General features: G+C 48.5%; 1 protein-coding gene across 8 annotated transcripts in view; it reads left to right on the top strand.

The window, feature by feature from the left end:
- CNOT4 (CCR4-NOT transcription complex subunit 4) overlaps positions 1-19,638 on the top strand; it is a 99,212-nt gene that overhangs the window by 20,711 nt on the left and 58,863 nt on the right. For all 8 annotated transcript variants that reach the window (XM_058190116.1, XM_058190122.1, XM_058190119.1 and 5 more), the window contains exon 2: positions 5,052-5,310. In XM_058190116.1, the coding sequence (XP_058046099.1) occupies positions 5,137-5,310 (174 nt within the window). In that variant the 5' untranslated portion in view covers positions 5,052-5,136. The remainder of the gene's footprint in view (positions 1-5,051; positions 5,311-19,638) is intronic.

Below are 19,638 nucleotides of genomic sequence, written 5' to 3' on the forward strand. Positions count from 1 at the left end.
ACAATTTTAAGATAATAGATATGTTATCATGTTTGCTTGTAATAATGAACATTTCTAAGTTTGTTAACTTACCTTATGTAAGAACTTGCCTGTTGTTACATTTAAAAAATCATCTTCACTTAAAAAATGTACATCCTAATAGGTGAATGATGTTGTTACCTATATATAGATAAATTTAAACTATTTGTAAGATGATTTGTTGAATACTACTAAAGAACTGAGCAGATGCTTCTAATGTGAGTAACTTAGATGAAGATATAATGTAACTATCACTAATATTTCAGGTTCTGATAAAACTTTTCTGTTGCTGATGTAAAAGAGGATTTAATTTAAACATACTCTGGAGTTGTATGTTTTGGTTTCAAATACTTGTTAGTATAAGAAACATGTGGGGGAGCCTTCCAGATATATTTATATGTTGGGTGTAGCCCGAATGTGAAATTATAGAGCAAACAATTTGGTTCATCTAAGTAAACCAGACATTTTTGATTCTGTAAAACAAAATGGTAAAATGGTATCTCTCTAAAATACAGAATTTTTGAAAATGGGATTGATTAGATTGTAGGGAGGAGGGACAATCAACTCTTAAAGCAGATTAGTATGAAATGATTTATTAATAAAACCTGTAGCAGGTTTTTGAATAAAGTACAGTAAACTTGATCTCAAAATTCTTAAAGAAACCACGTTAATCTTAAAGTTCTTAGAATTTGTTGAGGTGGGTGGCTATAAAATTAAAATAATTTTTTTGATTTAAATGTTATATGGATTTGGACTTTGTACTTAGTTATACTTTTGTGTATATCTGTTGAAATAATATGGAACTACACTTACATTTAATTTCATTTAAAGTAAAAACATTCCCATTCTTCATAGATTCTACCTTAAAATTTCATTTTTATTAATACTTTATTGTATTATGAAAAATTTGGAGTTTGGTGGCCAATAAATTTAAACTAATAATTCAGACAAGCATCTGTCACATAACACTTGCCAACAAGAAAGACAAAAGAGTCTGGATAGTGGTAGTACATAGAGAGAACAAAATAGACGAAAAAGTATTGGTGAAAATCAGAAAACACAAAGACCTGCAAATATATGTAGAACAACTGGGACCAAAGAAAGAAAGATACTACCAATAGTAATATACATCTTGGGTGCCATCCCAAAACATCTAGAGTACCACTTGAATACCATCAGCATTGACAAAATCACCATTAGTAAATTGCAAAAGGAAACTTTACTTGGAACAGCTTACATCCTGCCACAGGACCTTTAACACCATCAAACAACAACGTCTACCAATCCCAGGTCAACAATATCTGCCTACCCCAAGGACTTAATAGGTGGATAAAAATGCCAAATTCAATCTAAACTTCTGCCTGACTATGCAACCAATCAAAACAGTAATAAGAATAATATGGACTTGTAAAAGCTTAAGTAGAATGAAACGTATGACTGAAACTTATGATTCTTGTGATAGCTAAAATGAATAACAGATTGTTTATATATAATGTAAGCACATAGTTTTGTGAGTGATTGGTATTTCAGATTGACTATAATAACTGAAAATAGTTTTTAATGCTACATCATATTTGAACTAAACTAGTATTGAGTTAGATTTGCATCCTAGTTGTTGTGGACTAGGTATTAAGTGCTGTATTCATATCTCTGCTAAGACTTCCTTGTAGGTAATAACTTAAAACCAAAATGTTTACCAGTACATACCCAAATACTTAACAGTTTTTTCCTGGTTTATAGCTATTCTGACCTGATGAGAGAGAAAAGGCAAAGCTAATCAGATTCAGTGTACAGATAACATTTGGAAGCCAACAGCTTCCTGATCCACTGAACTATAAGAAGGAAGAGAAGCTATAGCATCATTTTCTTATGGAGTTGATCTCTTATTTCCTTTGGAATGAATTTCCCATTGTTGTCTCTCTGATAGGGCTGACACTGTCTCCCGGTTTATTACAATATATACTGTGTTCCTCTAGGACTTTGATTTGAAGGAAAAGCCAAATCTTCAAGGCCTTCTGTAAAGTGAACTGAATCAGAACCATCTGAATTCTTAGGCAGGAAGGAGAAGGAATGCTGTTTTACTATGACAGAGAAGACACAATACCTGCACTACTCAATGACATTGTTTCACAGACTGAGAGTATGTCTATCCTGCCAGATTTGGTGGATAGTCAGAAACAATTGGAGACTGGTACTTCAGTGAATAACCTGCTCCATGCCACATAGTCTTAAGATGCAATGAGCATCTTGAATTGGACCTGGAAAACTATTGGCAGCTAGCATGGCTTGTAAAGTAGGCATATCAGGGTGCACTTGAACCTGCTCAGGCCACTGCATTTTGCCTAGTTACCTCATATAGCAAACATTGTAGTAATCCAGCTGAGAGATGCCTAAGGTATGAGTGACTGAATAGGGCCTGCCCCTAATCCAGGAACAGAAGCATTTATTGCACAAAAGAGATTTGGGCAAAGACCCCCTGGTCATGGCTGCTGCCTGCTCTAGCAGATGCTGTGAATCCCAGAAAACCTCAAAATTGCATAACAACTCAGTCTGCATGATTGCTGTCCCATCCAGAATCAGAGATGGAAAATATTCAAGGTTCTGTTTGGTCTTGCTAAAACTAAGTTAAAGCCTATACTTTCTCATACAGTACCTCAAATATCCAGGCAATGGGAAAGTATCATTTGAACAACAGAGATGCAGCTGATTATCATCTACATAATAACCTTACCCAGTGGTTTCATGTAGATGCTAAATAATAATGGGGAAAGAATTTAGCCCTGAGATATCCTGCAGTGTTGGAAAGAAAGCACTGAAGCAGTTGGACAATATTGAACAAACAGAACTTCATCTTGCTTGGGTTCAGTTTCCCTATTTGGTCCCATCATGTCTTCATGGCCTTCAGGAACTAGGGACATGATTTCCTCAGCATCACCTCTCATAGCCCAAGGTACAAGATACTGATGATACAGCTGAGTATCATCAGTATAGTAATGATACTAGATCCCAGATTGACTTGCCCAATAGCTTCATGCAGATGTTAAATATCTGAGGGAAGATGTAAATTCTGAAATACCCTTCATATAAGGGACCATTGAGCCAGACTCTTCTTACTTGTTACCATTGTCTGGAGGAATCACTGAAACAGCATGTCCAAGAATGATGTACATTTGATCATATTCAGGACTGTTGAGAGGTTTAATAAGGACAGAAGGGGTGCTTTAGGTCATATTTAGGTCCAAGGAAAGCTGATCTGCTAGTATGGCGATAGATGTTTCTGTCCTTTATATGCCCAACCTAAAACCTAAATTAAAAAGTCTTAGATAATCCACTTCTTCTAGGGCAGGGGTGTCCAAACTACGGCCCGCGGGCCAACTGCGGCCCGCGGGTCAGTTTTTATTGGCCCGCAGCAAATTCTGAAAGTATAATTGAATATGGCCCTTTTTGGCCGCCTCCCGGTACTTGCCCGGTGGTTCGCTGCAAGGCTCGTGGCTCCTCCCCATGGGCGGGGAATAATGAAGGGAGGGGGCGGAGGAGGAGGCGAGCGGGAAAGAGGCTGCTGGCCGTGCCCGACCCCAGCAGTTCTACCCTCGCCTTCCTCGGGCCGCTTGGCGAGGCTCCTCGCGCCTCCACCCCTTGGGCAGGGAATAACGAAGGGAGGGGACGGAGGAGGTGGTGGCGAGCGGGAAAGAGGCTGCTGGCCGTGCCCGACCCCAGCAGTTCTACCCTCGCCTTCCTCAGGCCGCCTGGCGAGGCTCCTCGCGCCTCCACCCCTTGGGCAGGGAATAATGAAGGGAGTTTCAAGTTCATACCAAATACAAAACAAAAGCCAAGATCAGGGGTGTCCAAACTTGGTCTCTTTAAGACTTGTGGACTTCAATTCCCAGAGTTCCTCAGCCACACCCCAAAATAAGCCACGCCCACAGAACTGGTACGAAAAAAAATTAGCCCTCCCCCCCCGTTCAATGGTGTGGCCCATGCCTTTGCTTATTTTTCTGTATTTGGCCCTCACCAAAAAAACTTTGGACACCCCTGTTCTAGGGCATTCTGTAACTGAATTCCTTCTTAATCTTCCCTAAATTTAATTCAACCTAGTGGTGTGTGGTATTTGAAGTAGTAGGGGTGTACTTAGTTTTGGGTACCCTCTCTGTACCTTTCATGCTCCTTTAAAAGACATCCTTGAATGGCCACTGCATTTCTTCAGCTTTCAGAGCTACCATGGGAGTCCAGAAAAAGGCATAGCATAAGGTGCAGTTAACAAAATAAAAAATATTAGTGATGGATTGGAAGCATCCTTGCCTGCTTTTCATCTAAATACTATATACCATTAATTAAACCCAGTCCTTCACTTTTCTGGATGTATTAATTCTCCTCAATGAGATCACACTATTTTCATTCAGATCTATTATAGCTTTCCCTTCTCTTAATTTCACAGATAAAACACTTTTATTCATTCATTCATTCATTCATACAGATCACCATTAATTCTTGTTGCATTCCAAGTTGCAGTCTTCCAAATGTCATGGTCAGGGGCTCCTGGATATTGATCTCTATCATTGTTTAGTCAATTGAAGTTTCCCATAATACAGGAATGCGCGACTACTTTTCCTTATGGGCCACATGTGAATGCGACTGTTGTGGAGAGCCAGGCCAATAGGGTCACTGCAACATTCCCTTTAGGCTTTCTGTCTCAAACCTGGAAAGAGTTCTACTCTTTTTCTATCTTATTGTGATCATCAAGATACATAATACAATCACATTGCCAATATATTAGCAGTTGAAAGGCATGTTGATAATTTATGTAATATGAGTTGGTTTATGACATTTGGTTTACAGCAGCAGGTAAACCAAACAGTTAATTGAAAGCTTATAAGAGATACATCCAAAATTAAGTAAGGAGATTGGGTAATTATATAATGAAGTACTTCTGTCAGAAAATAATGAAGATATATAATTGCAGTGAATAAAAGTAATGATTACATCTCAGTATATACTTAAATACTAATTCATTTATCTTTATTTTTCTTTTACAGATCTTTGAATATCTTCATTTTTTTCTGTGCTGATCTTATCACTCTCTTAAGTTATTACATACGTTTTGCTGCTCTGTGAGAAGAGATGTCTCGCAGCCCAGATGCAAAGGAAGACCCTGTCGAATGCCCCCTTTGCATGGAGCCTCTGGAGATTGATGACATAAACTTCTTCCCTTGCACCTGTGGTTACCAGATCTGTCGCTTCTGTTGGCATCGTATTCGCACAGATGAGAATGGACTTTGTCCTGCTTGTAGAAAGGTATCTGTCTTAACTTCATCACAAATATTTTGTTTGATAATACAATTTCACAATGAAATGTTGCTTCAATCTAATGTAAATTTCTTCCTTAAAAAATGGGGATAGATAAAGGGTAAACAAATGAAAAATATACAATTGCTTTATATAAAGGTAAAGTTACCTCATAATGTAATTTGTGGTTAATGTGATATTTCCATTGATGTATGGATAGTCTTTGACTTATTACGGTTCATTTAACAACGATCTAGAAGTGCAATGATCCTGGAAAGAGTGATATAAGGCCTGCAAAACAGTTCTGGCCATCACCATCCCTATAGTCATCAAACACCGCATCGCTATCCTTATAGTATTTGGCAACCTCTTCACACTTACAACTGGTTGCCAAAGATCACATGATCACCATTTACAAACTACTCGGCTGTCTTTCCCCAAAAGTCAAGACCAGCAGCCCCCAACCTTTTGGACACCAGGGACCGGTTCCATGGAGACAGGTTTTTCTGCAGTTTGGGGGTGTGTGTGTGATTTTGCATTCTGCCTGCATCCCATAGATGGGGCTTTGCTTGTTTGCATGGCCCAGTTTCTGACATACTGTAGCCTGGTGTCAGTCCACGGATCAGGGGTTGGGGATCCCTGGTCAAGAGGGAAGCCAGCAGGGAACATTGCAAGGTGCTGAGAAAACACCTCTCCTCTCTGAGGTCTGGCTAAAAGAGCTGCCTCTCGAGGGGAGCTGAATTGCTTTGGTGGAGTGCAGAAATACTGAAGATTTTAGCTCCATTCCTGCACAGCACCAATTGAGTTCCTTTCCATTCATGGAGGGGAGCTGAACTCCTTTGGCAGGGCAGGCTCTTTTAGCCAGCCCTCAGAGACAAGAGAGAGCCAAAATCCAAGCAGAGACCAAAGTGTTGGCCAGTAAGGTAAGGAGCATGTGATGCCTCAGGTGGGTAGGAAGAGGGCTGGTGCAGACTCTACATGAAGTGAAGAGTCTCTGGTGAAGGGCCTCTGATGGCTCAGCAGACTGTCTGTTATTAACACAGCTGCTTACAATTACTGCAAGTTCAAGTCCCACCAGGCCCAAGGTTGACTCAGCCTTCCATCCTTTATAAGGTAGGTAAAATGAGGACCCAGATTGTTGGGGGCAATAAAGTTGACTTTGTATATAATATACAAATGGATAAAGTCTATTGCTTAACACAATGTAAGCCGCCCTGAGTCTTCGGAGAAGGGCGGGATATAAATTCCAAAAAAAAAAAGTGTCCCTTTGCTCAGCGGCTAAAAAAACTACTTGGATTTCAGCAGGGAGGATTTTCAGCTTCAATGCAGAACCTCCCATATCTCTCCCATCCCCCATTCCACTGAACCACCTTGTGCTCCTTACCTGTAACAACCCATGCGATTGCTTAACAACCACAGTTGGGAGTGCAAGCATTGTGGTTGTTGAGAGATGCAGTCACATGGGCACTCACACAAAGACTATTGTAATAACTGCTTTGCTGAACAACTACGATTCTTGTCCCTGTTGTAGTTGTAAGTCGAAGACTACTTGTAAAGTGGCAAAGATTGTTCTTGGTTGTAAATAGTTCTTTTGTTCTTTTTTGTGTGTGTGATTATTCTGAACTGAAATAGTATGTTCTGCAATGTTATGTCATAAGGAATGTGTTGTGACCCAGGTTCCCGGACTCGGACTCCTGGAGGAGGAGGATTCAGAGAGTGAGGAGGAGGAGCTGGCAAGGCCTGCTTCCCTTGGGCCCTCTCCCTCCCTGGCACCGACCCAGGAGGAGGAGGAGGGGCTGGCAAGGCCTGATTTCCCCGGGGCCTTCTTCTGATTTGGCAACGCTCCAAGAACAATCTTGGCTCAATGCGAGACTGCGCAGATGTGACCGGCGCGCGCAGCAGAGGAAGCTTTGGGACCGGCTCAGGGAATGATGAGTCATGGAGCGATACCCACAGGGAATAAAAGTAAGAGGCGGAGCTTCTTGGCTTTTTGTGTTGGACAAAGAAGTGAATTTGCGCGGGCAAACTGTTTCATGGATGGAAGAATCTGTTCGTGAGTGACTCTTGCTTTATCTATAATTTCCTAGTTATCTTCAGAGATTTTGGCAGGCGCGTGGGGAGACATGGCCAGAACATCTCTGTTCCGGAAAGAATCCAGCCAAGTGTACATAAACTTGAAGAAGGCCTTTGACTGACTTTTTGTTGGGAGTATTGGGAGGGGGAAACAGAACATTTTGTCCAACACCGACTAAACCATCTTCTACCAAAGATGGACCAGCAGCAGGTACAGCAGCGGTTACAGCAGCTACAAGCAGCTAATCAACAGCTACAGCAGCAAGTGGCTCACTTGGCAGGCCAACTTGCTGCCGGGAATGTGCCTGCAGCCCCCCCCCCCCCACTTCTCCTCCTTGTCACAAGTGCCCGATAACCGTGCTGGATAAGTTTTCTGGGCAGCCTGAGATGTTCCCGACCTTCTTGGGACAGTGCCAGCTCTATATGGCTATGCGGCCAGAGGATTTCCCAGATGACCGGGCTAAGGTGGCCATCGTGATTAACCTTCTTTCCAGCTCGGCTGCCCGATGGGCCACGCCCCTATTGCTCCAGGACAGCCCCCTGCTGGAGGACCACTAGCATTCTTAGCAGCACCTGCGCATCATGTACAAGGATCCCGTTCGGACTCTGACTGCAACCAGGCACCTTAAGGAACTCCGTCAAGGGAAGCTCCCCCTGCAGGAGTACATCGCCGAATTTCATCTTTTGTGCCAGGACTCTGACTGGAATGACGCAGCGCTGGTGGACGTGTTCCAGGAGGGCCTCTCAGAGGAGCTGCAGGACGAGCTGGCCCGGGTGAAGGCGCCGCAGACCCTCAACGACTTGGTGCTCCTTTGTCTCTGCCTCGACACCCCTCTTCAACGGCGACCGTCCCGTTGCGCCCCCGGGACCCGCCATCAACGTCTGCACTCCCGCTTCCTGCGCCACCAGCGCCCCGGGTCGCCCCACGTTTTGTAACCGCTGCGGAGGATCCCATGGAGTTGGGAGTGGCCAGACCTTGCCTGACGGCCCAGGAGCAGAACTGGAGGCACCAAGGGGGATTGTGCCTGTACTGCAGGGCGTCCGGCCACTTCACCGCTTCTTGCCCCAGAAAGCGAAGTGGGGCACACACGCCGGTCCCCGAATCACAGCGTGACCAATCGGGAAACGGAACAGGCCCAACCTTGGGGAAACCTAGGTCGGGCACATACCAAGCCCCCACTGGACGTTGCAGAAGTAGATTCTGGGCCCCCTCGGCATTTGATTCTAGACACAATGGTTGGGGAACCAGTTGGATGGGCTCCAGGCGCATGCGCTGGTGGACTCACGGGCCACAACAAACTTTATGGATCAGGCATTTGTGACCCAGTTTGCGGTCCCCGTGGTTCCGGTGGACCCTCCGATGCGGGTAGAGACAATTGATGGACGAGAACTTGTGGCCGGCCCTATTAAATTCGCCACCCAGCCTTTGCGCCTGGCCATTGGGGACCATGAGGAGGCGATCCAGTTTAATGTCACGGCGGACCTTCATTTTCCCTTGGTCCTTGGGTTGGGCTGGCTTCGGACCCACGATCCTCAGGTGGCCTGGTCGTGGAACGCTGTCTCTTTCCCGAGTCTGCAGTGCATCGACCACATCCGCCACAGCTGTGCCAGCCAGGACGTCCCCACCCCTGCCATCTCCTTGCCTCCTGAGCTGACTGACTTCGCCGACATGTTCAGCGAGAAGGAGGCGGACCGATTACCCCCGCATCGGCCCTAGGATTGCCCTGTGGACCTTCTGCCCAACGCACTGCTGCCTGTGGGACACCTGTATTCCATGTTGGAGCCCGAGTTGGCCGCCCTCAGGGACTTCCTGGACAAAAACCTGGTCCGAGGGTTCATCCAGCCTTTAAAGTCCCCTCTCTCGGCCCTGGTCCTCTTCGTGAAGAAGACGGGGGACTTGCGCCTGTGCTGCAATTACTGCCGGCTAAACGCCATTACGGTACGGAATCGCTACCTCCGCCGCTCATCCCGGAGCTGCTGGAGAGGTTGCGGGAGACCACGATCTTCACCAAGCTCGATCTCCGGGGGGGCCTACAACCTGGTGCGGATGCGAGAGGGAGACGACTGGAAGACGGCATTCGGCACCTGATACGGACACTACGAAAACACCGTCATGCCATTCGGGTTAACCAACGCCCCCACCGTCTTCCAGCACGTCATGAACGACGTGTTCCGAGACATGTTGGATCGGTTCGTGGTGATCTACCTGACAACATCCTGATTTACTCCCGGTCCAGGGAAAGCCACCTTCGGCACATCTGTCTGGTTCCGCAACGCTTGCAGGAGCAACAACTCAATGCGAAGCTGGAGAAATGCGTCTTCTTCCGGACTTCCATAGAGTTCCTCGGGCATATCATCTCGCCCGAGGGTATAGCCATGGACCCGCGCAAAGTAGAGGCTTTGTGTAGCTGGGAAGCCCTTCGTCGGGTGAAGGATCTTAGGCACCTGCTGGGTTTTGCCAACTTCTACCGGACCTTCATCCCGGGCTTCGCCACACTGATGGCTCCACTTACCCAGCTCCTCAAAAAGAAGGTCCCGTTCCGGTGGGGTCCCCCGCAGCAAGAAGCATTCACAGACATCAAGAAAGCCTTCGTCACGGAACCCGTCCTGAGGCATCCCGACCCACTCTGGCCTTTCGTGGTGGAGACGGACGTGTCCAATGTGGCTCTTGGAGCGGTGCTGCTACAGGCTTCGGCAAATGGCGGCACTCTTTTTCCCTGCGCTTACTACTCCCGGAAACTCAATCCTTCCGAGCGCAACTACACCATCTGGGAAAAGGAGTTGCTGGCTATCAAGGCTGCATTCGAGGCTTGGTGACACCATCTGGAGGGGGCCCAACATCAGGTGGAGGTCCAAACGGACCATCAGAATCTCGAGCACCTCACCACAGCTTGGAATTTGAACCAGCAGCAGATCCGGTGGTCATTGTTTTTTGCCCGGTTCAACTTTCGCATGTCCTACATTCCTAGTGGTCACAACCAGAGGGCGGATGCCCTGTCCTGCAAGCCGGAGTACCTCTGCGCCAAGGACCCCCTTCCTCCACGGACGGTGTTGCTGGCAGAAGCCTTGGCCTCAGCACAGGAACCGGTAGACTTGCGGGCCCGGGTGCAAGAGGCGCAGCACCAGGACGCCTGGTCGCAGCAAAGGAGAATGGAGGTGGGCCCCGCGTCTCCTTGGACCTTGGAGGAGGATTTACTCAAGTTTCGGGGGCGATTATACATGCCCACAGGACCACTCCGAGCCCTCATCATGACCCAGTGCCATGACAACCCTGCAGCAGGGCATTTTGAGTTCTTCAAGACCCTCCACCTGGTGACACGGACCTTTTGGTGGTCCCGAATGCGGCATGATGTACATGCGTACATGATGTCCTGCGTGCCGTGCCAGCAAGCCAAGCCCGCCACGGAGGCCCCTCCCGGGCTCCTCCAGCCCTTACCGACACCTGACAGACCCTGGGGGCCTATCTCCATGGACTTCCTGATGGACCTGCTGCCGTCCTCTGGGTTCACCACGGTGCTGGTGGTGGTGGACATGCTCACCAAGATGGCACACTTTATCCCATGCCGCAGGCTGCCCACAGCTGCCAAAACGGCTCGTCTCTTCCTGCAACACATCTTCTCGTCTCTTCCTGCAACACATCTTCTCGTCTCTTCCTGCAACACTCTTGCGCCTGCGAGGTGCCCCCGCCTCGCAGGAATGGCCCGCCGCATTATCAAGGGCCGGCCTCAATGACGGGTCTTGGGACCCACAGAGGTGGCATGCGAAAAAAAAGAGCCTTTGGGGTTTTTTAGATAGGGCTTTTTTAAGGGGTGGGAGGGGTAGGGCGGGTGTTGGGGGTAGCCCGTCGGGTGGGGAGCCAGTCCTTGCGCGTGCTCGCGACGGTTCTTTAATGGGTTCGGAGGTTAGGGGGGGAGATTGCGTTCCTGCCGGTGAGGGTGGTCTGATTTGCACGGTAAGTGGGAGGGGCAGATATGGCGGAAGGGGGACCATATCGTTTTGGGGGCGCGGTCGATGTTTGCAGGCGATCGCGCCCGATCCCCGCCCTTTTCCGTTCCCGGATGGTCAAGACCCTCAGAGCCTGGGCCTTGGCTGATGTTATGCAACGCACGGTCCGTAGTCAATAAGGCCCCCTAATACACGATCTTATTCAGGGGCGCTGCGGACCTTATAGGCGCACGGAAACCTGGCTGGGCACGAAGGGGTGTGCCTTGTTGAGATGTGCCCGCGGGTTTCCGTGCATTCCATCAGCCAAGGGCCCAGGGTAGGGGTGGAGGGTGGCGGTTGTGATTAGAGAGAGCCTAGAGCCGAGGGAGACCACTGTACCTCAGATTGCTGGGTGCGAATCCTCTTTGTGAGATGGGGTCATAGGTGTCAGGTGGGATTACTGATCGCGTACCTGGCTCCTTGCTACGTGACAGTCGCCTGCCCGAGCTCCTGGAGGTGCTGGCGGGGTGGCAGTTGAGACCCCAGACTTTTAGTCATGGGGACTTTAACTGCCATCTTCCGGCTCGTCATCGACAGCAGCTCGGGAGTTCATGGCTTCCATGACGGCCTTGGACCTGACCCAAGTAGTTGATGGCCCTACTCACATTGGGGTGGCACTCTGGACTTGATTTTGTCTCTGGTCAGTGGTTGAGAGATCTGGACTTGAAGGAAATAGTCATTGAACCTTTGTCATGGTCAGATCACTCTCTTCTTCGCCTGGACTTTCTGACCGCTACTCCCACCGCAGGGAGACGGAGCCGATCGTTGGTTCCGTCCCAGGCGCCTGATGGACCCGGAGGGGTTCGGACGGAGCTTGGGCCATTCCTGAGGGTCTGGCTCACGGCTCGGCTGAGGAACTTGTTGCGGCCTGGGAGCGGGCGCGGGGCCTTAGACCGAGTCGTGCCTTTGCGGCCTCTGACCCGGCGCGGGTCCCAACCAGCTCCTTGGTTCTCTGAGGAGCTGCGAGGATGAAGCGCCAGAGAAGCGCCTAGAGAGTTCCTGGAGGTCTAGCCGTTCGAGGCTGATCGGACACTAGTGAAGTCTATACTAGGACTTACCTAGTGGCATTGAGGAAGCGAGGCGTAGCTACGCCTCCTCCTCATTGCATCGGCAGATAACCGCCCAGCCGCCCTGTTTCGGGTGACTCGCTCCCTTTTACATCAGGGGGAGCGGGATGACCCGTTGCAGGGACGTGCTGAGGAGTTTAACGGTTATCTATACGATAAAATCGTTCAGCTTCGGGATGGTCTGGACCAGAATTGTAGTGACGCGGGTGAGACGGCTGAGGGCAGCCTTGGTGACATTTTATGGGATGAGTTTGACCCTGTGGCTCCCGAGGACATGGACAGGTTGTTGGGTAAGTTGAATGCCACCACGTGTTTACTGGACCCGTGCCCCTCTTGGTTGGTGCTGGCCACTCAGGAGGTGACACGAGGCTGGCTCCAGGCAATTACAAGCGCTTCCTTGGTGGAGGGAGTCTTCCCGGCCGCCTTGAAAGAGGCGGTGGTGAGACCCCTCCTCAAGAAGCCTTCCCTGGACCGGGCTGTTTTAGGTAATTATCGTCCGGTCTCCAACCTTCGCTTCGCGGCGAAGGTTGTAGAGAGTATGGTGGCATATCAGTTTCCCCTACACCTGGATGAAACTGTCTATCTAGACCCGTTCCAGTCCGGCTTCCGGCCCGGTTACAGCACGGAGACGGCTTTGGTCGCGTTGGTGGATGATCTCTGGAGGGCCAGGGATAGGGGATGTTCCTCTGCCCTGGTCCTGTTAGACCTCTCAGCAGCTTTTGATACCATCGACCATGGTATCCTGCTGCGCCGATTGGGGGGATTGGGAGTGGGAGGCACCGTTTATCGGTGGTTCTCCTCCTATCTCTCCGATCGGCCGCAGACGGTGTTGACGGGGGGGCAGAGGTCGGCTCATGGCGCCTCACTTGTGGGTGCCGCGGGGTCGATCCTCTCGCCCCTTTGTTCAACATCTATATGAAGCCGCTGGGTGAGATCATCAGTGGCTTCGTGTGAGGTACCAGCTGTCGCTGATGACACCCAGCTGTACTTTTCACACGGGCCACCCCAACGAAGCTATCAGTGTTGTCCCGGTGCTTGGAGGCCGTCTGGGTCTGGATGGGGAGAAACAGGCTCAAGCTCAATCCCTCCAAGACAGAGTGGCTGTGGATGCGGCATCCCGGTACAGTCAGCTGAGTCCTCGGCTGACTGTTGGGGGCGAGTCACTGGCCCCGATGGAGAGGGTGCGCAACTTGGGCGTCCTCCTGGATGAACGGCTGTCTTTTGAAGATCATTTGACGGCCGTCTCCAGGAGAGCTTTTTACCAGGTTCGCCTGGTGCGCCAGTTGCGCCCCTTTCTAGACCGGGATGCCCTATGCACGGTCACTCACGCCCTCGTGACGTCTCGCCTGGATTACTGCAATGCTCTCTACATGGGGCTCCCCTTGAAGGGCATCCGGAGGCTGCAGTTAGTTCAGAATGCGGCTGCGCAGGTTATAGAGGGAGACCCTCGTGGCTCCCGTATGACACCTATCCTGCGCAGACTGCACTGGCTACCTGTGGCCTTCCAGGTGCGCTTCAAGGTGTTGGTAACTACCTTTAAAGCGCTCCATGGCATAGGGCCGGGTTATCTACGGGACCGCCTACTGCTACCGAATACCTCTCACCGACCTGTGCGCTCTCACAGAGAGGGACTCCTCAGGGTGCCGTCAGCTAGACAGTGTCGTCTGGCGACGCCCAGGGGAAGGGCCTTCTCTGTGGGGGCTCCCACCCTCTGGAACGAACTCCCCCCAGGACTCCGTCAACTTCCGGACCTCCGAACCTTCCGTCGCGAGCTCAAGACGTATTTATTCATTTGTGCAGGACTGGCTTAGATTTTAAATTTAGATTTTAGATTTTAAATTTATAGATTTTTAAATTTACAGGGGTTTAAATTTGGTTTTAAGATTTATATTTATATTTTTAATATTTGGCATTAGAATAAGTTTTTTAATAGTTATTTTAATTGTATATAAATATTTTATGTGCCTGTGAACCGCCCTGGGTCCTTCGGGAGATAGGGCGGTATACAAATTTGAATAAATAATCTTTCGCCTCCACGGTCTGCCGGACAGGGTGGTTTCAGACCGCGGAGTTCAGTTCACAGCTCGCTTCTGGAAGAGCCTGAAGGCCACGTTGGAGTGCAGGTGTGTCTGTCGTCATCGCACCATCCGGAGACCGACGGGGGTACAGAGAAGGTCATCGGTATCCTGGAACAGTATCTCCGTTGCTTCGTCAACCAGCAGCAGGACAACTGGGCCGATTACCTGTCCCTGGCGGAGTTTGCCTTTAACAACTTCCAGCACACCTCCACCCAGATGACCCCGTTCTTTGCCAACGTGGGTTACCATCCGCGGCTCTTCCCTCTGGCACCACTGGACTCTCCTATTCCCGAAACGCAGACCTTCCTGACGGAATTGCATGCGGTCCAACAGTTGGTACGTCGGCAGCTGGATCAGGCGAAGGAGGACTACAAACGGTCCACCGACCGCTCCTGACAGGCGATGCCCCCGCTGGCGGTCGGAGACCGGGTGTGGCTCTCCACCAAACACCTCCCATCCGACCACCCGGTAAAGAAGTTGGACCACCGATTCATCGGCCCATTACCCGTTGAGGCGGTCATCAACCCGGTAGCCTACCGGCTGACCCTGCCACGATCCATGCAGATCCACCCCATCTTTCACCGGTCCCTTTTGGTCCCTGAGGCCGCACCAATTCCCCTTCAGTGCCCAACGGCACCCGTCATCATCACCGAGGATGGGTCAGAGGAATATGAAGTCCACAGAGTACGAAACTCCCGCTGGCTGATGGGTCGTTTCCAATATTTGATCGCGTGGAAAGGATACGGGACTGATTTCTCCTCGGTAGATGCCTCCGACATTCATGCCCCTGACCTGGTGCAGGCCTCCAATGAGCAGAACCCAGCCCGACTGCATCCTGACCGTCAGCCCCGGGGGAAGGGCCCTGCGGTGAGGGATAGTGTTGTGACCCAGGTTCCCGGACTTGGACTCCTGGAGGAGGAGGATTCAGAGAGTGAGGAGGAGGAGGAGCTGGCAAGGCCTGCTCCCGCTGGGCCCTCTCCCTCTCTGGCACCGACCCAGGAGGAGGAGGAGGGTCTGGCAAGGCCTGATTTCCCCCGGGCCTTCTTCTGATTTGGCAACGCCCTAAGAACAATCTTGGCTCGATGCGAGACTGCGCAGATGTGACCGGCGCGCACAGCAGAGGAAGCTTTGGGACCGGCTCAGGGAATGATGAGTCATGGAGCGACACCCACAGGGAATAAAAGCAAGAGGCAGAGCTTCTTGGCTTTTTGTGTTGGACAAAGAAGTGAATTTGCGTGGGCAAACTGTTTCATGGATGGAAGAATCTGTTCATGAGTGACTCTTGCTTTATCTATAATTTCCTAGTTATCTTCAGAGATTTTGGCAAGCGCGTGGGGAGATGTGGCCAGAACATCTCTGTTCCGGAAGGAATCCAGCCAAGTGTAAATAAACTTGAAGAAGGCCTTTGACTGACTTTTTGTTGGGAGTATTGGGAGGGGGAAACAGAACAAAATGTATATCATATTTTTCTTAATGACATAATTCATGAAACCTTAAAGCAAAGTAATTAGTCTGCTGCTTCCTATACTATCAAAAATCATGTAGGTGAAGGGCCTTTATTCTCAGGCTAAGTGGAAAGCTCCCCAAATACTGCCCATTTGCCAACGGGGCACACTATTTTATTATATAAAAAGCACTGGACTTCTGAATCCACTTCATATTACTACAATATAATATTGGCACAGTGGTTAGAATGCAGTATTGAAAGCTACTTCTGCTGATTACCGGCTGCCAGCAGTTTGGCAGATTGAATATTACCAGGCTTAAGGTTGACTCAGCCTTCCATCCTTCTGAGGTTGGTAAAATGAGGATCTAGATTGTTAGGGGCAATATGCTGACTCTGTAAACTGCTTAGAGAGGGCTGTAAAGCACTGTGAAGCGTTATATAAGTCTAAATGCTACGTGCTATTGCTAATATCTGTATATTATTCTATCTACTGCTTAAGGAAAGGATGATGATTAGTTCCACTGCTGACACAGTATGGATTAAATTGTTTAAATCACTGGAAATTTGTAGTTTTAAGAGTAAATGTTATTTAAACTATTATAGTTCATTCTTATCTTGTTTAACAGTAATAATTTTCTCAAGGGAAAACAATTTTTCAGATGTAACATAGATGTTCATGAAATATGAAAACCATCACGAATCCGCTCTTAGACCCCTTGCAATTTGCATACCGAGCAAATAGATCAACAGATGATGCTGTTAATATGGCTCTGCACTACATCCTACAACATCTTGAGTCTCCAAAGACCTATGCAAGGGTCCTTTTTGTAGACTTTAGTTCAGCATTCAATACCATCATTCCAGACATTCTTCTAACTAAGCTAAACCAGCTACAGGTACCGGAACAGACTTGTAAGTGGATCACAAGCTTCCTAACAAACAGGAAGCAGCAGGTGAAGCTAAGCAAGATCACATCAAATACCTGTACAATTAGCACAGGGGCCCCCCAAGGCTGTGTGCTCTCCCCACTTCTCTTCTCTCTGTATACCAATGACTGCATCTCCAATGATCCATTTGTTAAGCTACTGAAGTTCGCAGATGACACAACAATGATTGGTCTCATTCGAGACAATGACAAATCCGCATATAGACGAGAGGTCGAACGACTAGCCTTGTGGTGCAACCAAAACAATCTGGAACTGAACACGCTCAAAACCGTAGAAATGGTGGTAGACTCACAATACTTGACAACACAGTGTCAACAGTAGAAACCTTCAAATTTCTGGGTTCTATCATGTCGCAAGATCTCAAATGGACAGCTAACATCAAAAACATCGTTAAGGGGGGACAGCAAAGAATGTTCTTTCTGCGCCAACTCAGTAAGCTCAAACTGCCCAAGGAGCTGCTGATCCAATTCTACAGAGGAATTATTGAGTCTGTCATTTGCACCTCTATAACTGTCTGGTTCGGTTCTGCAACCCAACAAGAAAAACACAGACTTCAGAGGATAATTAGAACTGCAGAAAAAATAATTGCTACCAACTTGCCTTCCATTGAGGACCTGTATACTGCACGAATCAAGAAGAGGGCCATGAAAATATTTGCAGATCCCTCGCATCCTGGACATAAACTGTTTCAACTCCTACCCTCAAAACGACGCTATAGAGCACTGCACACCAGAACAACTAGACACAAGAACAGTTTTTCCCCGAAGGCCATCACTCTGCTAAACAAATAATTCCCTCAACACTGTCAGACTATTTACTGAATCTGCACTACTATTAATCGTTTCATAGTTCCCATCACCAATCTCTTTCCACTTATGACTGTATGACTATAACTTGTTGCTGGCAATCCTTATGATTTATATTGATATATTGATCATCAATTGTGTTGTAAATGTTGTACCTTGATGAACGTATCTTTTCTTTTATGTACACTGAGAGCATATGCACCAAGACAAGTTCCTTGTGTGTCCAATCACACTTGGCCAATAAAATTCTATTCTATTCTATTCTATTCTATTCTATTCTATTCTATTCTATTCTATTCTATTCTATTTGGTGTGGTTGTTTTGTTATTAATAGATTTCTTGTTAGAATGCCACAGTGTTTAGTCTCTTGCAAGCAAAAAGTACAAAAACAATTTTATTCTCCATAGTGGTGGAGATAGCATCCAGGAATGGGTTAACTCTGCCTGTCAGCTAATTGGACTGAGTCTGCAAGTTGTGATGACACGCCTCCTCTGTCTACATCCCCAGCTTTTAGACTCAGTCTATCTTGGACGTGTTTTTCCTAGGTAATCCATTCCACAAATTCTACAATCCAAAGAAATTTACATTGTGGCTACGGCTTCCAGTTTTGCTGGTCAAGCCGCTCACTTTATCTCAGCATAAAGGGCTCTCAGCCCGACCCAGCTGAAGGCCGCGTGGGTGGCAATCAGATTGCCGGCCGGCAGGTCTGACAGGGCAGGACTCATGAACTGCTGGCCCTGGGGCTTGATTCAACAACCCCCTTTTTGACTTGAAACCTGGCATTCTCTTGCAAGGACATTGATCAGGAAGCAGGGCCCTCGGGAGCAAGGCCCACAAGAAAATGAGCATCAGCCAAGCATCACTTGAGCTAGCCGCCTAGAAAGACTTTTAAGGCTGCTGAGCAGAAGGCCAAGCAGAGGCAGAAGGCCATTGAGAAGGCCATTGTAAAGGCTCAAAGGGAGACTGATAAGGAGGCCCTTTTACCTCATGGCAGCTAGAGCTGCCTGGTCTTCAGGAGGAATTGCCAATGGCAGCATGGCCCCCAGATGGCGCTATGGAGCTGATCTCTGATCTTGTGACCTAGGCTTACTGAGTCCTTTCAAGGTACAATTAGTCCCAAATAAAGCTATTTTTTTGTAACAGCTGAGAATTACGTTCATTCCCATCTGAGTCCCAATTAGTTGCAAAACAAGTCCTTTGGAAGAAGTCCTTTGGGATAATCACCAACCTTTATCTTCTTTGACACACTGCCAAAGGCCTTACTTGACAAAGTAAGTTCAGAAACAAGAGACGCCGACTAGAAACAGAGTTAGCAACGTTGCTTTCCTGGAAAAAGACACAAGTGCCTTCATTTCTCTTTTAAGCCTAATGGGAGGGGCCAATCATCTCCTGGCCTTACTCCCGAGTTGTCCCTTTTGCTTTAGCGTTGCTTTGCCTTCTGGCGGCTCTGCGCATGTGTGCACTAGAAAAAAACTCCTCCTGTTCCTCTGCCTCTCTGCTGTCCGCCTCTTGGGGCTCCAGAGTCCGTGCATCACTCCCAGATGGCCCTGGCCCCATTTCTGCCTCCGACGCAGAGCCCTTGTCCTGGCCTTCTCCAGACTCCAGGACTGGCCCATGTTCCTCCCCAGCCTCCTCAGGCTGCTGGCAGACCACAACAGATCTGCCTGGCAACAGTAAGTTGCTCTTCAGCTTACTGCCAGCACCCAGGCTTCCAGAGCCTGCTTGGAAACAGCCTGTAAGACAGAGGGTTCCCACAGCTGAGGCAACCTCCATGTCCACTGTTGCAGGCCTTCGCTCGGAGGAGCAATTAGAGCCTTAAATTCCGGCCAGTATGGGAGCTTTGATCTCCGAGCAGGGGATTACAGCTGGGTTACAACAGAGGCAGCATCGGTGGTTTCTGATTACCCCAGGCCCCAGGGTCGCCATCAGGGTTCC

This window comes from Ahaetulla prasina, chromosome 7, assembly GCF_028640845.1.
Source record: "Ahaetulla prasina isolate Xishuangbanna chromosome 7, ASM2864084v1, whole genome shotgun sequence".
NCBI lineage: Eukaryota > Metazoa > Chordata > Lepidosauria > Squamata > Colubridae > Ahaetulla > Ahaetulla prasina.